The sequence below is a fragment of the Gorilla gorilla genome, chromosome 20, assembly GCF_029281585.2.
Source record: "Gorilla gorilla gorilla isolate KB3781 chromosome 20, NHGRI_mGorGor1-v2.1_pri, whole genome shotgun sequence".
Classification (NCBI taxonomy): domain Eukaryota; kingdom Metazoa; phylum Chordata; class Mammalia; order Primates; family Hominidae; genus Gorilla; species Gorilla gorilla.
The window spans coordinates 62,097,817-62,114,177 of record NC_073244.2 but is presented as its reverse complement, the minus strand read 5'-3'; the positions used below and the strand labels follow the sequence as shown (position 1 = coordinate 62,114,177).

The 16,361-nt window shown below is 48.0% G+C and overlaps 1 protein-coding gene across 2 annotated transcripts; it reads left to right on the top strand.

Annotated features, from left to right (window-relative positions):
* The first annotated feature begins 3,459 nt into the window (after positions 1 to 3,459).
* Positions 3,460 to 12,943, top strand: IZUMO2 (IZUMO family member 2). Of its 2 annotated transcripts, XM_055370164.1 has the most exons (7): positions 3,460 to 3,778; positions 3,929 to 4,003; positions 5,892 to 5,978; positions 6,223 to 6,243; positions 7,125 to 7,205; positions 10,755 to 10,881; positions 12,821 to 12,943. In XM_055370164.1, exons 1-7 carry the CDS (start codon positions 3,547 to 3,549, stop codon positions 12,861 to 12,863), a joined length of 666 nt encoding a protein of 221 aa, XP_055226139.1. In that variant the 5' UTR covers positions 3,460 to 3,546; the 3' UTR covers positions 12,864 to 12,943. The 2 variants fall into 2 exon arrangements, with proteins under 2 accessions (XP_055226139.1, XP_055226141.1); XM_055370166.2 differs by lacking the exon at positions 6,223 to 6,243 and having other exon boundaries at positions 3,522 to 3,778.
* Positions 12,944 to 16,361: the final 3,418 nt, after the last annotated feature.

Below are 16,361 nucleotides of genomic sequence, written 5' to 3'. Positions count from 1 at the left end.
CAAACCCTCTGGAAATATTAGAGCAGCAGGCACAGCTTTGAACGGTCACAAACTCAGATGAGCATAAAACATATAGTCCTTTTCAGCTGGGCGTGGTGGCTCACAACTGTAATCCCAACACTTTGGGAGGCAAGGTGGCAGATCACTTGAAGCCAGGAGTTTGAGAACAGCCTGGCCAACATGGTGAAACCCCGCCTCTACCAAAAATACAAGAATTGGCCAGGCGCAGTGGCTCACGCCTGTAATCCCAGCACTTTGGGAGGCCGAGGCGGGTGGATCACGAGGTCAGGAGTTCAAGAACAGCCTGGCCAACACAGTTAAACCCCATCTCCACTAAAAATACAAAAATTAGCTGTGTGTGGTGGCGTGCACCTGTAGTCCCAGCTACTCAGGACGCTGAGGCAAGAGAATCGCTTGAACCCGGGAGGCAGAGGTTGCAGTGAGCTGAGACCATGTCATTGCACTGCAGCCTGGGTGACAGAGTGAGACTCGGTCTCAAAAAAAAAAAAAAAATACAAAAGTTAGCCGGGTGTGGTTGTGCACACCTGTAGTGCCAGCTACTCGGGAGGCTGAAGCAGGAGAATCGCTTGAACCCAGGAGGCGGAGATTACAGTGAGTCGAGATCGTGCCACTGCACTCCAGCCTGGGTGACAGAGCAAAACTCTGTCTCAAAATAAACAAACGAACAAACATATCATCCTTTTCTTTTCCTTTTTATTTCTTGAAACAGGGTCTTGCTCTCTGCCCCAGGCTGGAGTGCAGTCGCGAGATCATGGCTCGCTTCAGCCTCGATTTCCCAGGTTTAGGCGATCCTCCCACTTCAGTCTCCCAAGTAGCTAGGACTACAGGCGCATGCCACTATACCCGGCTATTTTTTTTCTATTCTATATGGTAGCCTGAGGCAGGACGACCACTTGAGCCCAGGAGGTTGAGGCTGCAATGAGCCGAGATCGTGCCACTGCACTCCAGCCTGAGCGACAGAGGGAGAACCTTGTCTCCAGAAAAAAAAAAAAAAAAAAAAAAAATTATGTCAATGGTATTGAGTTGTAGGTTTCACTGTGGGTTTTTTGTTTGTTTGCTTGCTTTGTTTTGCTCTTTGCTGTTTTCACTTGGATCCATTCATGGCATGGTGTGGACAGGCTCATCTGTTCTTCTAGCTGCTTGCAGGGTCCTGTACCACAGGCGACCCACCTCCCCAGTGAGGACACCCAGCTTGTCTTTGCCTCCCAGTGCCGTCAACAACACAGTGATGGACGTCTGTGCGCCTGGAGGGCGAGTGTGGGAACTTCCTCAGCCACTTTTGCTGGGGTGTGAAATCTGATGATAGTTCATCTAACTTATGCTTTACCAAATTAGCATGGCTGAACCTGATAAACAAAACCGGTTCTGCATCCCAAGCCTTCCTGCCTCACACCCAGGCCTGAGGGTTGGGGCTTGAAGCTGAGGAATGAGCGGCCTTCCCATCCCATTCTGGCCGCCCCTTCTTCGGTCAAACAACAGCCCCTTGACTCCCTGCCTGAAAGGCAGATGGTAATAGGGGATGAGGAAAAGGACTCACACCTTAATATCTCAGGTTCATTTCTCAAATTATGGCCAGCACGGCATTAGGTAGACAACTGGATGATCCTAAGAAAGGTAGGTGTGGGTGGCAAGGCCTGACTCTCAGTCTGGGAGCAGAGAGAATTTCACTTGGGTGTGAGCACCTCCCTGTGGCCTGATCTCACACTTTGTAATCCCAGCACTTTTTGAGGCCGAGGGGGGTTGCGGATCACTTGAGGTCGGGAGTTTGAGACCAGCCTGGCCAACATGGCGAAACCCCATCTCTACTAAAAATTCAGAAATTAGCCGGGCGTGGTGGCACACGCCTGTAGTCCCAGCTACTCAGGAGGCTGAAGCAGGAGAATCACTTGAACCTGGGAAGTGGAGGTTGCAGTGAGCTGAGATCGTGCCACTGCACTCCAGCCTGGGTGACAAGAGCAAGACTCCATCTCAAAAATTAAAAAATAAAAAAGGGAATCCAAAGAGTCCTCTCACCCTCTTTCTGCCATGTGAGGATACAAGAAGAGAGCTCCACCAGAACCCGAACTTGCTGGCGCTCTGCTCTTGGATTTCCAGCCTCCAGAACTGGAAGAAATAAATTCTGTTGTTTATAAGCCACCCAGTCTATGGAGTTTTGTTGTAGAACCTAAACTATTAATAAGACAACTCCCTTCTCCTACTCTGCCTCTCTCTCCTCCTCTCTCCCTCAACGTAGTAATATTTAGTCTTAATTAATTTAATCTCTCTGAATTAATATTTAACTATATATTAATATATCATATTATTTTGACATTTGCTATATCTCTGTGTATACTATTATAATGTCTTTTAGTTGAATTTCTATGATTTAATTGATATTAAATTCATCTACATATATAGAGAGATACAGCAAATGCAAAATGTGAAGTCATATCTGAGTGTTTATTGGGTCATTCTTGCAACTGTTCTCCAGATTTTAAAACTTTCAAGATGAAAATTGCAGGGAAAAACAAAGTGCCCTTCCCTCAGCATACCCTCCCTTGTGGATTCATTGATTTGCTAAATATCTGTTGAACACCTAGTACATGCTAGGCGCTGGACAACAGCAGGGAACCAGACCCTACCTCCTGGCCTCAAGGAACTCTCTTAACTGTATCACACTGTGTATTTGCTTCCCAGCAGGTAATGCAGTTTGTCACTATTTCAGTTACTCATCTGTGTACCAGGTTTTACGTTTCTCTTCCTGCCACTCCCTCCCATCCCTGCTAGCCTGAATTCTATGAGCAGAGATTGTGTTCGTCTTATGTCAGTCTATCTCTGGAGCCTGGCACATAGTAGGTGCTCAATAAGTATTTGTTGAGTTAATTAATTTAAGTACCGCAAGCACAAGAACCTCTTGTTTTTCTCAGCTCTAGCTCTGGGGGCCTTGAACAGCACCTGGCACATAGTAGGTGTTCAATAAATAAATATGTGTTGCATGTAAGGTTGAACGCGGTGGCCTGTAAGCCCAGCACTTTGGGAGGCTGAGGCGGGTGAATCACTTGAGGTCAGGAGTTCCAGACCAGCCTGACCAACAGGGTGAAACCCCGTCTCTACTAAAAATAAAAAATTAGCCGGACGTGGTGGCGCACGCCTGTAGTCCCAGCTACTTGGGAGGCCGAGGCAGGAGAATCGCTTGAACCCGGGAGGCGGAGGTTGCAGTTAACCGAGATCACACCACTGCACGCCAGCCTGGGTGACAGAGTTGAGACTCCGTCTCGGGAAAAAATAAATAAATAAATAAAATAAAACAATATGTGTTGAATGAATAAATTTAAGAGGAATTAGTAAGTTCCAAGAGGGGTTGAGCAGAGGCTTTCTGTTTTTCTTGACTTTCTCTCTAGGTTCTAGAACCATGCCTGGCACATAGTAGGTGCTCAGCGAACACGTGCCTGTAACACCGTGATGCTCCCTGGGCCTCCTGACCGCGCCCTCGCCTGGGAGGCGGGGCGGGCCGGGTTCTCTCTGTGACGTCACAAAGGCCCCGCCATGCCTCTGGCCTTGACCCTTCTGCTGCTCTCTGGCCTGGGCGCCCCTGGAGGCTGGGGCTGCCTGCAGTGCGACCCCTTGGTGCTGGAGGCCCTGGGTCACCTGCGCTCCGCCCTCATCCCCAGTCGCTTCCAGTTGGAGCAGCTGCAGGCGCGCGCCAGGGCCGTGCTGATGGGCATGGAGGGGCCTTTCTTCCGGGACTACGCGCTGAACGTGTTTGTGGGGAAAGTGGGTGCGTGTTGGGAGAAATTGGGCAGCGGGGCTGGGCGAGGGATGCCGGAGACCACGCCCCCAAGAGGGGTCGGGGCCAGGCCTGGAGGGGGTGAGGTCACTTGGCTCTCTGGGGGGGCTCACTGGAGTGTCCTCTCCCTTCTCCCCCCAGAGACAAATCAACTGGACCTTGTGGCGTCCTTTGTCAAGAACCAAACGCAGCGCTTAATGGGTAACTCTCTGAAAGGTAGGAGAGACGAGGGAACGCCTTCTCCAGCACCCCTCTTCTTTCCGCCGGTCTGCCCCACCTCCCTTGAATGTAAAAATAAGAGCAAACACGCATGTAATGTAGCCTTTTTTTTTTTTCTTTTTTAAGAGGCAGAGCCTCACTGTCGCTCCGGCTGGAGTGCAGTGGCGCCATCACAGCTCACTGCAGCCTCGACCTCCAGGGCTCCAGCGATCCTGCCGCTTCAGCCTCCCAAGTAGCTGGGACCACAGGCATGTGCCACCACACCTGGCTAATTTTCTACTTTTTAATTTTTTGTAGAGACTGGGTCTTATTATATTGCCCAGGCTGGTCTCAAACTCCTGACCTCAATAAATCCTCGTGTCTCAGCCTCCCAAAGTGCTGGGATTACAGGTGTGAGCCACTGCACCTGGTCATAAACCAAGATACTCTTTTATTTATTTATTTATTTTTATTTTTTGAGACGGTCTCGCCCTGTCACCCAGGCTCGAGTGCAGTGCCACAGTCTCTGCTCACTGGAGCTTCCGCCTGCTGGGTTCAAGCAATTTTCCTGCCTCAGCCTCCCGAGTAGCTGGGATTACAGGCACCCACCACCATGCCCGGCTAATTTTTGTATTTTTAGTAGAGACGAGGTTTCACTATGTTGGCCAGGCTGTTCTCAAACTTCTGACCTCAAGTGATCTGCCCGCCTCGGCCTCCCAAAGTGCTGGGATTATAGGCGTAAGCCACCATGCCTGGCCAAACCAAGATACTCTTAACAGGCAGGATATTCCAAGGAAATAGAGGTTACCTTCTGTGAGCCAGGCAAGAGCCAAATTTTTTTTTGGGGGGGGGCGGCGGGGGATGTGCAGGATTGGGACAACCCAGGCCTGCTCAGTTAATCCTTTATTGCCCGATAAAATATGTCAAATGGAGGGAGATGCTAAGGAGGAAAAAAATAAAGCAGGGACCATGGAATAGCAAGTGCTGTGAGTAGGGGTGGGGATTGCAGCTTAAAGTAGGGCATCCAAAAAAGATGTCCCTTAAAAAGGAGCATGTGAGAAAAGACCTGAAGGGGAGAGGGAAGCAGCCATGAGGGGGTCTAGGGGTAGAAGGGTGCAGGCAGAAAGAACAGCTGGTGGAATCCCTGAGATGGGACTATGTTTGGCATAGTCACAGAACATCCAAGAAGGCCAGAGTGGAGTGAGAGGGCGACATTGTCTCTATGGAAGATGAGATCTTAGAGTTAAGGGGAGGGAATGGGTATTTTGAATATTGAACAAACAGGATTTGTTGCCAGTCATGCTGACGAATTGCACTGGGATATAAAAAAAAGAAAGGCATCAGCCGGGCACAGTGGCTCACGCCTGTAATCCCAGCACTTTGGGAGGCTGAGGTGGGAGGATCACCTGAGGTCAGGAGTTTGAAACCAGCCTGGCCAACATGGCGAAACCCTGTATCTACTAAAAATACAAAAAATTAGCCAGGCGTGATGGCACGTGCCTGTAATCCCAGCTATTTGGGAGGCTGAGGCAGGAGAATCGCTTGAACTTGGGAGGCCGAGGTTGCAGTGAGCCGAGATCACACCACTGCACTCCAGCCTGGGCAACAGAGTGAGACTCCGTCTCAAAAAGAAAAAAAAAGAGGAGAAGAGAGATCAAATCCACTTGCCAGATGAGGAAAGTGAGGCCAAGGAAGGGTGGCTTTGCCTAGGCCCCACGGTGAATCAGAATATAGATGCAGGATCTCCCCGGCCATAGATTTGCCTGGGGGACCCTTAGTAATCCTGGTCTTGGTTACCCTTTATAAATGAAGAGGAGCTTCCTCATCTCTTCTCCTGGAAGCTTCAGGTAGTGGGGTCGGCTTTCTGGGTGCCTCCCACCCCACAGAGATCTCTTTCTCTCCTCAGATGAGCCTCTGCTGGAAGAGCTGGTGACCCTCAGGGCGAATGTGATCAAGGAACTCAAGAAAGTTTTAATTTCATATGAATTAAAAGGTGCAGCATATCTCTCCACCAAATCCCCTCTCCTCTTCTCCCTTGACCTCTTGATCCCCTTTTACCACTTTTTCTCCCAAACTCCTTCTTCACTTCCCCTATAGCTCAGCCTTCTTCATCTCTCCCCAATCTTCCCTTCTCTCCTTTCCCAGCCTCACCCCTTACCTGCTCTCCTGATCCCTTTCCAATTAAATTATCAAGTTGCCATCCCAATTTAACTCACCTCAGCAATTTTCTCTTGCAGCCTGCAACCCCAAACTTTGCCGTGAGTTCTGGATCGTCTATCTCTCCCTTCTCTACCCTCTTAACCCCCTTCACCCTGTCTCCCCAAATCAAGCCTGGCTACCACTCCTTACTCCATTTGGCAGTTCCCTTACCCCAAAGCCATGGTACCTAGGGAGATTTGCTTTTTAAAGGTTTATGAAAATAATGACTATCTGTAAAACAACATTTTGAAGGTACGTAAGTCACGATAAAATAGGCTATGTTGTATTAACAAATAAACCTTCACATCTTGGTGGTTTAACACAACAAAGGTTTATTTTTCTTTCACCCAAATTTCATTGACAGTTGAGTGGCAGTCCAGGTGGTGACTCAGGGATCCAGGCTATACATACATGGCAGCTTCTAAGCATGCTTCAAAAGGAAAAGCAATAGCAATCACACTGAGTTGTATAGCCAAGCCTGGAAGGGACACACATGATCCTGCTCACTTTCCATTGGCCAGGACTAGGTCACATGGTCAAAGTTTACTGAAAGGCACCCTGGGAAATGTAGTCCTCCTGTATGCACCAGTAGAGGAGGAGGCAGTGCGCCCAAAGAGGAGACATCTCACCAGTGTCTGCAAAGGAGGCTCCAAATTAGAAAAAGAAAAGTGCAAACTCAGAATTAACAAATGTTTAATTAAATGTCCACAAGCAGAATGCTGAATCTACTGGATGAATTTAGTTCTTCAGTGATTATATAACAATTATTTTTTATGTGAATTGTCAGTGCATTTTGCTTAGTTCCTCTGCTGGGCAGTGGGACCTATGAAATTTAGGAGAAGCCAAGGGACCCCATCTCCTCTTTCTCCTTCTTCCTTCCCACCCTTGCCAGTCTTCTGATATCTGCCCTTGTCTTACTTCTCCCTTTCCCCTTGCCTAGGCTTGCTAAAAGAAGAGGTGTTGGACTGTTTACATTGCCAGAGGATCACTCCCAAGTGTATCCACAAAAAGTACTGCTTTGGTAAGCTTCTGGGGGTGGGGGAAGACATGGGACAGGCGTGCAAGAGATGAAGACAGCCATGACCCACTAGATATGGGTTTCGAGGCTCCCACATGCAGCCTCAAATCCTGCCCTAACCATTTGCTTAGAGTGTGGCCCAGAAGTTGCTCCTGTATTCTGAAATTCACTTTCCTCCATCTGTTAAATGGAAAGACTCCCTGGAACTTTAGAATGCCCCTAGCTCCAGAATGGCAGGTGCTAGAAAAAGATTTTATTCTTAGCCATTGCTGTACCTGGGGAATTTGGAAGGATGTGCTGAATTCACTCATTCATTCATTCATAAATCTAAAAAACATACATTCTTTTTTTTTTTTTTTTTTTTGATATGGAGTCTCGCCCAGGCTGGAGTACAATGGCAGGATCTTGGCTCACTGCAACCTCGGCCTCCCAGGTTCAAGTGATTCTCCTGCCTCAGCCTCCCAAGTAGCTGGGACTACAAGTGTGCACCACCATACCCTGCTAAGTTTTGTATTTTTAGTAGAGATGGGGTTTGACCATGTTGGCCAGGCTGGTCTCAAACTCTTGACCTCAGGTGATCCACTCGGCCTCCCAAAGTGCTGGGATTACAGGCGTGAGCCACCATGCCCAGCCTAAAAAACTTATTCTCATAGCAGAAAGAATAGTACAATGAGACCAAACATGCAGTGGCTCACGCCTGTAATCCCAGCACTTTGGGAGTCCGAGGCAGGCAAATCACAAGGTCAGGAGTTCAAGACCAGCCTGGCCAACATAGTGAAACCCTGTCTCTACTAAAAATACAAAAAACTACCCTAGCGTGGTGGCAGGCACCTGTAATCCCAGCTACTCAGGAGGCTGGGGCAGGAGAATCGCTTGAATATAGGAGGTGGAGGCTGCAGTGAGCCAAGATCGCACCATTGCACTCCAGCTTGGGTGACAATGCGAGACTCCATCTCAAAAAAAAAAAAAAAAATGTATAATGAATCCACATCTATCTATCCGGGTTGAATAGTCATGCTAGATCTTTTCACATGCTGTTCCCTCTCTCTGTCACACTGTTCCAATCACTCCTTCACTTCATTTGGGTCTCAAAGGTCACTTCCTCAGACAGGCCTCTCTGATCATAATCTCAAAAGTAGCACTTACTATCAAATTATGTTAACAATTAACATTCTTCCATATTTATTTCACCTACTTTATTCTTTGCCATAGTATCTTAAAAGAAACCACAGACACCATGCCCCATACATAGCATGTACCTCTAAAAATAATGACATTTTCCTAAGTAGCCACAATGTCGTTCCCACACCCACCAAACCTAGCAATGATTCCTCAATGTCAAATAATTCCAGGTCCCACTGTCAACTTCCTTAATTGTCCCCAGAATATTTTTCACAGTTGATTTGTTCAAACCAGGGTTCAATGAAAGGACTTCTTATATCATTCAATTGTTAGGTTTTTCTCTTCTTTTTAAAATCTAGAACAGTTTTTGTTTTGTTTTGTTTTGTTTTGTTTTTTTAGACTGATTCTTGCCATGTTGGCCAGGCTGGTCTCGAACTCCTGGGCTCAAATGATTCGCCCACCTCAGCCTCCCAAAGTGCTGGGTTTACAGGCGTGAGTCACTGCACCCGGCCTAGAACAGTTTCTTTAATCAGTTTTTGGGTTTTTTTTTTTTTCCCCCTCCATGACATTGGCATTGAAAAAGAAGGGAGTGTGTCCTATAGTGTCCCACTTTTGGATTTGCCTGTTTGCTTCCTTTGGCTGGTATTTGGTGACAACAAATATTTTGAGCACCCTACGATGTCCCAAACTGAGGAACAGTGGAATGGGAGGCAGATGTAGTTCCTGCCCTCATGGAGCCCACATTTTAATGGGGCCAGAGGTTAGACTAGGGTTTCTCAACCTCAGCACTGTTGAGATTTGGAGCTGGATCGTTCTTTGTTAGGGAGGCTGTCCTGGTCATTGTAGGATGTTTAGCAACATCCCTAGCTTCGATCCACCAGATGCCAGTAGCATCTCCCTCCCCATTATGACAATCAGAAATGTCCCCAGACATTTCCAAATGTTCCTTGAGTGACAAAATTATCCCAGATTGAGAACCACTGGGTTAGATGGTAATTGCATGAACAAATAAACAGGCTTGATCCAGATGGCAATGGTGTTCTAATGAAAATAGAATGGTTTGGTAGATAGTGCCTGGGGGAGGCTGCCACTTTAGAAAATACGGATGTAGGTCACCTCTAAAGAGGTGACTTTTGAAACCTGAAGGAAGTAAGCGAGTGATGGGAACAGTGTCAATGACAGAGGGAACAGCACATGCAAAGATCCAACATGATTAAGCAACAAGGAGGAGAAGGCCAGTGTGGCCAGAGCCGAGTGAATGAAAGAGAATAGTAGGGTGGCTAGAACAATGGCCGGGTCACGTGGGAACCAGATGGTGCAGGGCTTGCAAGAGCATGGTGAGAACTTGAGCTTTTATTCTGAGATGGGGGGCCATGGAGTAGCAGGAAGACACTGAGCAGAGGGAGCCGACTTAGGTTTTAACAGCGCCTCCCGGAGGCCATGTGAGGAACTGTGGGAGGAGGGGTCAAGGGAGCCTCCTAAGAGAAGCAGTGGGCTGGGGTTGGACCTGCTTGGTAGCCATGGAAGTGGATTGGATTCTGCCTACAGTTTGAAGGTCAAGCCAAGAGGCTTTGCTGATAGAAGGAAAGAGTTGGTGGTGGGAGGCAAGTGGAAGACGCAGAAAGCAACTCCCAAGGCCACCTTCAGGGCCAATAGCTAAGATGCAGCAACTAAGACTTTCATCTTGTGAAACTGTTCGCATTTTGCACCTCCCTCTCATGTGCATGGTGTCTCTGGTTTTTGTTTTGTTTTGTTTTCTGAGACAGGGTCTTGCTCCTTCCCCCGGGCTGGGGTGCAGTGGCACAGTCACGGCTCACTGCAGCCTCAACCTCCTGTGCTCAAGCAATCCTCCCACCTCAGCCTCCTGAGTTGCTAGGACTACAGGCTCGTGCCACCATACCTAGCTAATTTTTTCTTTTTTGTAGAGATAGGATCTCACAGCCCATGATGACTTGAACTCCTGGGCTGAAGTGATCCCCCTGCCTCAGCCTCCCAAAGTACTGGGATTATAGGCGCGAGCTCACCATGCCTGACCATTGTATCGTATCTTTTGGTTTTGAGTCAAACTTCCCAAGTCCTCCTCACCCCACCCCATCCCATCAAATGAAATGCTTTTAGAACTAGCTCCTCACTGTAACTGTGATAACTGTGATATGCGGGGTGGACTATCAACTCCATGAGTCCAGTTTGCCAGTTTGGTTCCCGGCTATATCCCAAATGCCTACAATGGTGCCTGAGACAGAGCATTAGAGGAATGGATAAATGGAGAGTCAGACCCCAGGAGAGGGCAGGGAACAAGCAGGAAGAGAAGAAGAGAGAGCGCCCCACCCCCACCCCTGCCCCAGGCTGCTGAATGAACAGGTGGGGTGGGTATGAGGCTAAGGAGGGGTGGTGACGTGGAGGTCGGGGCTGTTTCCCCACCCGCCCCAGTCGACCGGCAACCCCGCGTGGCCCTGCAGTACCAGATGGACAGCAAATACCCGAGGAACCAGGCGCTGTTGGGCATCCTCATTTCTGTGTCTCTGGCTGTCTTTGTCTTCGTGGTCATCGTGGTCTCGTGAGTCATCCTTGCCCCCTCCTCAGTCCCCCGTGGAATCCACTGGGCCCCTCAAAAATGGCGACTCCCTGGATGGGTCACTGTACTTTGGGAGTCTCCTCTTCAGTCACTTCAGTCTCTGTCTCTCTTTTTCTCTCTGTCTCTCTCCTCCCTCTTCTCCCTCCCGCCCCCTGCCCCGTACCTTTCTCTCATCTGTATTTCTGTCTTTCTTTCTCATTTTCCTTTTTCTCCACCTCTGGGCCACATTACAACTTTCCCGGGTCCTCAGCACTTTTGCCTTTGTGGGCCTCTTCTTACATTAAAAAAAAAAAACAAAAAACAAAAAACGCTAAAAGTTATATTTTGTGGATGCATTGGTAGAAAGACAAATATCATCCAAGTTGGCTTCATTATGTTCTATGCATCATCATAATTACTGTTATTATATTCATTTATCTTCTTCTGGCTTTTAAAGATACTACAGTGAAAACATTTCCATGGACCCCAGGCCCTGTGCCTAGGGAGGAAGTGGCCCTCACCTTCCTCTCCCACTCTAAGCTTATCTCGCTGCCTCTTTCTGCTTGTGCCCTCCCCCTCCCCCTCCAGCCCCTTCTCCGGCCCCTCTCTTCCCCTCTCCGTCTCAGTTTCTCTGTCTCTCTCTCTGCCTCCTCCAAGTACCCAATTAATCTCCTTTCCCTAACGCCTCAGTTTCTTCATATGCAAAAAGGGAGTAATGCCATCACCTCCCACGGGGGGATGTGGTGATCACTGAATCAGTGAATGCTCTTTTTTTTTTTTTCTTGAGATGGAGTCTCGCTCTGTGGCCCAAGCTGGAGTGCAGTGGCGCGATCTTGCGACCTTGGCTCACTGCAACCGCCGCCTCTCAGGTTCAAGTGATTCTTCTGGCTCAGCCTCCTGAGTAGCTGGGACTACAGGTGCCCACCACCAAGCCTGGCTAATTGTTATATTTTCATTAGAGACGGGGTTTCACCATGTTGGCCAGGCTGGTCTCAAACTCCTGACCTCAGGTGATCCACCTGCCTCGTCCTCCCAAAGCGCTGGGATTACAGTCATGGGTCACCGCGCCCGGCCAGTGAACGCTGTTAATAACACTTAGCGCATGGGGAGTGCTCCATGCAGGCTACCTCTCACTGTGAACTTGCTCAGCCTCTCTTCCAACTCTCTCTCCTCATTTCTCTGTCTCCCTGTGTATTCATTTCCTATTGCTGCTGTAACATCACCACAAATTGGGTGACTTAAAGCAAAAGAAATGTATTCTCTGGGTTCTGAAAGCAAAAGTCTGAAATCAAGAGGTTGGCAAAGTTGGTTCCTTCCAGAGCCTCTGAGAGTGAATCCACCCCATGCCTGTGTCCTAGCTGCTGGTGGCTGCTGGCATTCCTTAGCTCCCTTCTAATCCCTTCCTCTGTCTTCACATGGTTTTGTTTCCTGTGTGTCCATCTCAAATCTCCCTCTCCTTTCTCTTCTAAGGACACCTGTCTTTAGATGTAGGGCCCATCGTAAATCTCATGTCACCTTAACTTAATTACATCTGCAAAGACCGTGCTTCCAATTAAGGTCACATTCCCAGGTCCTAGGAGTTGGGACTTGGATATATCTTTGGGGTGGGGGACACACTGTAACCCACTATACCTGCTTCCACTATACCCTGTCTCTACCTTATCTCTCTCCATTTCTGCCTGTGTCTCCTCTTGTCTTTTTGGACTCTTTCTGTTCCCACATTTGACCATCACCCCTGGTCCCAGCTCTTCTCTCCTCTCTCCTCACCAACTCCGATTGGCAGAGAACCCTGAAAATCTGCCCAGGTGCCCATGACGTCACTGGATGAGCCAAATCAGGCCAAAAATTGGAGGAAAGTTATGGGGAGGGAAGTTATGGGTCCCTTGATCTGGAAAAGCTTGAAATTCTCATTCTAATCTACAGGCTTTTTCTCTCTGACCAGGGCTTGTACATACAGACAAAACCGAAAACTCCTGCTGCAGTAGGACGGTGGTTTGGGGGTAAGGAGAAAGGAAAATAAATTTAATAAAATTGGTAACAAATCCATCAATGTCTCTGTCCGTTTCCTGGGGACCCTCCCCCTAGTTGGTGTCCAACTCTGTTTCTCTACCTGACTGGGTGCTCCTCAAAGGCTGGGACCAGATCCCACTCATCTGTAGACACCCATTATCCTAATTCAAGGTAGAAGTGACTTGGACCTTCAAAAAGGATGGACAGCATATTGTAAGGGTTTGAAGTGACAACCACTTATCCTCTGGGAAGGAAATGCATCCGAAAGGACATGACTGAGTGCAACCCTCGAGGATGGTTAAATAGAGGAAGAGCAGTGGTCAATGTGGAAGGTACAGGTTTTCTTCTCTATCTGAACTACAATTCTTCACCCTCTGTGCACCTGAATACTAGATTCGAATACATTTTCTTTTTCTTTTTTTTTTTTTTTTTGAGACAGAGTCCTGCTCTGCCACCCAGGTTGGAGTGCAGTGCCATGATCTCAGCTCACTGCTGCCTCCCGGTTTCAAGCGATTCTCCTGCCTCAGCCTCCTAAGTAGCTGGGATTACAGGCGTGCGCCACCATGCCCAGCTAATTTTTTTTTTTTTGAGACGGAGTCTTGCTCTTTTGCCCAGGCCGGACTTGCAGTGACGCTATCTGGGCTCACTGCAAGCTCCGCCTCCCAGGTTCATGCCATTCTCCTGCCTCAGCCTCCCGAGTAGCTGGGACTACAGGTGCCCGCCACCGCGCCCAGCTAATTTTTTGTATTTTTAGTAGAGACGGGTTTTCACTGTATTAGCCAGGATGGTCTTGATCTCCTGACCTTGTGATGCATCTGCCTCGGCCTCCCAAAGTGCTGGGATTATGGGCGTAAGCCACCGTGCCCGGCCTAATTTTTGTATTTTTAGTAGAGACGGGGTTTCACTATGTTGGCCAGGCTGGTTTCGAACTCCTGACCTCAAGTGATCCGCCAGCCTCAGCCTCTCAAAGTGCTGGGATTACAGGCGTGAGCCACCGCGCCTGGCCGGGGTTTGTTTGTTTTAACGTCTTAATGCTGCAGGTCCAGACACTTCCTCAACTTCATGGAAATTTCCTGGGAGAAGTGCAGAATAAACAGATAATTAAGTCATACATAAATTATAGTGTGATGAGACTGGAGCGAGAGAGACAGACAGTTACAAAGAATTACAACACAGTGGTTAGCACGTAGCCCTATAAGATACTGGGATGTTCCTGTGGGAACCCAACAGAGCGAATTGCCAGCTCCGGCTCAGCTCGGTGGAAATTGGAGAACGTTTACTGCAGGAGAGGCTGTAAGAACTTGTTCTTGCAAGAAAAGTAGGTGTTTTCTGAAAGCAGTAGTGGGGAAAAGGTAGAAGGAAGAGGAAATAGCAAGTCACAGTTGGGGCCAGGTGCAGTGGCTCACGCCTGTAATCCCAGCACTTTGGGAGGCCGAGGCGGGCGGATCACGAGGTCAAGAGATCGAGACCATCCTGGCCAACACGGTGAAACCCCGTCTCTACTAAAAATACAAAAATTAGCTGGGTGTGGTGGCACGCGCCTGTAGTCTCAGCTACTTGGGAGGCTGAGGCAGGAAAATCGCTTGAACCCGGGAGGCAGAGGTTGCAGTGAGTGGAGATCGTGCCACTGCACTCCAGCCTGGCAACAGAGTGAGACTCCATCTCGAAAAATAAATAAATAAGTAAAAAATATAAGTCACCGGCGGGAACTATTAACACGTTTTTTATTTTTTATTTTTTGAGATGGAGTCTCACAGGCTGGAGTGCAGTGGTGCTATCTTGGCTCAACACAACCTCTGTCTCCCGGGTCAAGTGATTCTCCTGCCTCAGCCTCCCGAGTAGCTGAGATTACAAGCTCCAGCCACCACGTCCGGCTAATTTTTTTGTATTTTTAGTAGACACAGGGTTTCACCATATTGGCCAGGCTGGTTTTGAACTCCTGACCTCAAGTGATCCACCTGCCTTGGCCTCCCAAAGTGCTGGGATTATAGGCATGAGCCACCGCGCCTGGCCTAACCCGTTTTTTAATAATAGCAAACACTTATATGGTGTTTTCTATCTGTCACATACTGTTCTAATGGCTTTACTTCTATCTACCTATTCAAATCTCATAACCTGATAAAGAGGGTACTTATTAATGCCCCATGTACTTATTATCGCCCCATGTACAATGAGGAAACTGAGGCACAGAGAGGTTAATGACTTGCAAAGCTCTGATAATAACTTGTATTTAATATCAAATTTCAGCTTCCTCAAAACCTTTGAAGACAGTTGTATCAGCCAGGATAAGTAGTTATGCTTCAGTAACAAACACCCCCCCAACCTCCTTCATGGCTTGTAGCAATGAAGACTTACTCCTTGTTCACGTGTGTTCCATATAAGGACTTTATGCAAAATAACCCCCAAGTGTGGAAGGAGACAATAAACCAAAAAAGAGGGAGACAAACCCAGTTCATTGGTAAGGGGTGATTTATTTGGGGAACTTACAAAGGGAAGCATGGTCTTGGGTGGCAGCAAGACAGGTCTATCTCCACACAGTTACTCCCTAATCCTAAGGCTTATCTCACATAGGGAAGGGCAATACTTGCTTTAGCAAGACAATTAAGGGTTAAGACAATTAACCCTACAGAACAGGCAATGTTCTGTATGCTGTGTCATAGCCTATAATTTGTGTGATAACATCAAGGTTGACATGTTCTTACACTAGGGACAGTAAGTAAAGTAGAAATCAGAAGGAATTCCCAGGACTGGGATTAATCAGAAGTCAACATGGTGGATAACCATCCAAGATGGAGTCACCTTTGTCTCCAGTGTGACATGCCTATTATAGATTAGCTGAGGTTCTGCTCCATGCCACCCTGACTCTAGAGCCTCAGCTGACTGTACAACCTGTGCTTGGAGCATTTGGTTATTGGAACACAAGGAAAAAGGAGCAAACTTGGCAGCAGTAAAATGAAGTGGTTGCAAATATGGGCTGGACCTGGATTCAAGTCCTGCCTCTGTCCTCGACTAGCTCTGGGAGCTTGGGGGGATGACATAAATCCTCTATCTCAGTGTCCTTGTCTGTAAAATAGGGAGAGCAATGCCTTCTTCATAGGGTGGTGGTGTCAGCTCAGTCAACTAGTAAAGCTCACAACGTGTTGTCAATAAGTAACACCTATTATTATTTCATTCTCGCAATGAGCCATCTAGCTTTTGCTCATGAGCACATATATGGTTTACACTTTTTTTTTTTTTTGAGACAGAGTCTTGCTCTCTTGCCCAGGCTGGCACCATCACAGCTAACTGCAGCCTTGCCCTCCTGGGCTCAACTGATCCTCCTGCCTTAGCCTCCCGAGTAGCTGGGTCTACAGGTGCTCACCACTACGCTTGGCTAACTTTTATATTTTCTGTAGAGATGGGGGTCTAGCTATGTTGCCCAGGCTGGTCTCAAACTTCTGAGTGCAAGTGATCCTCCCTTTTTAGCTTCCCTC

Excerpts from the sequence above, each read along its gene's own strand:
- IZUMO2 (XM_055370164.1), top strand. The coding sequence starts at position 3,547 with ATGCCTCTGGCCTTGACCCTTCTGCTGCTCTCTGGCCTGGGCGCCCCT. Across the intron at positions 3,779-3,928 it reads CGTGTTTGTGGGGAAAGTGG|AGACAAATCAACTGGACCTT; the intron begins GTGCGTGTTGGG and ends TTCTCCCCCCAG. Across the intron at positions 10,882-12,820 it reads TTCGTGGTCATCGTGGTCTC|GGCTTGTACATACAGACAAA; the intron begins GTGAGTCATCCT and ends CTCTCTGACCAG.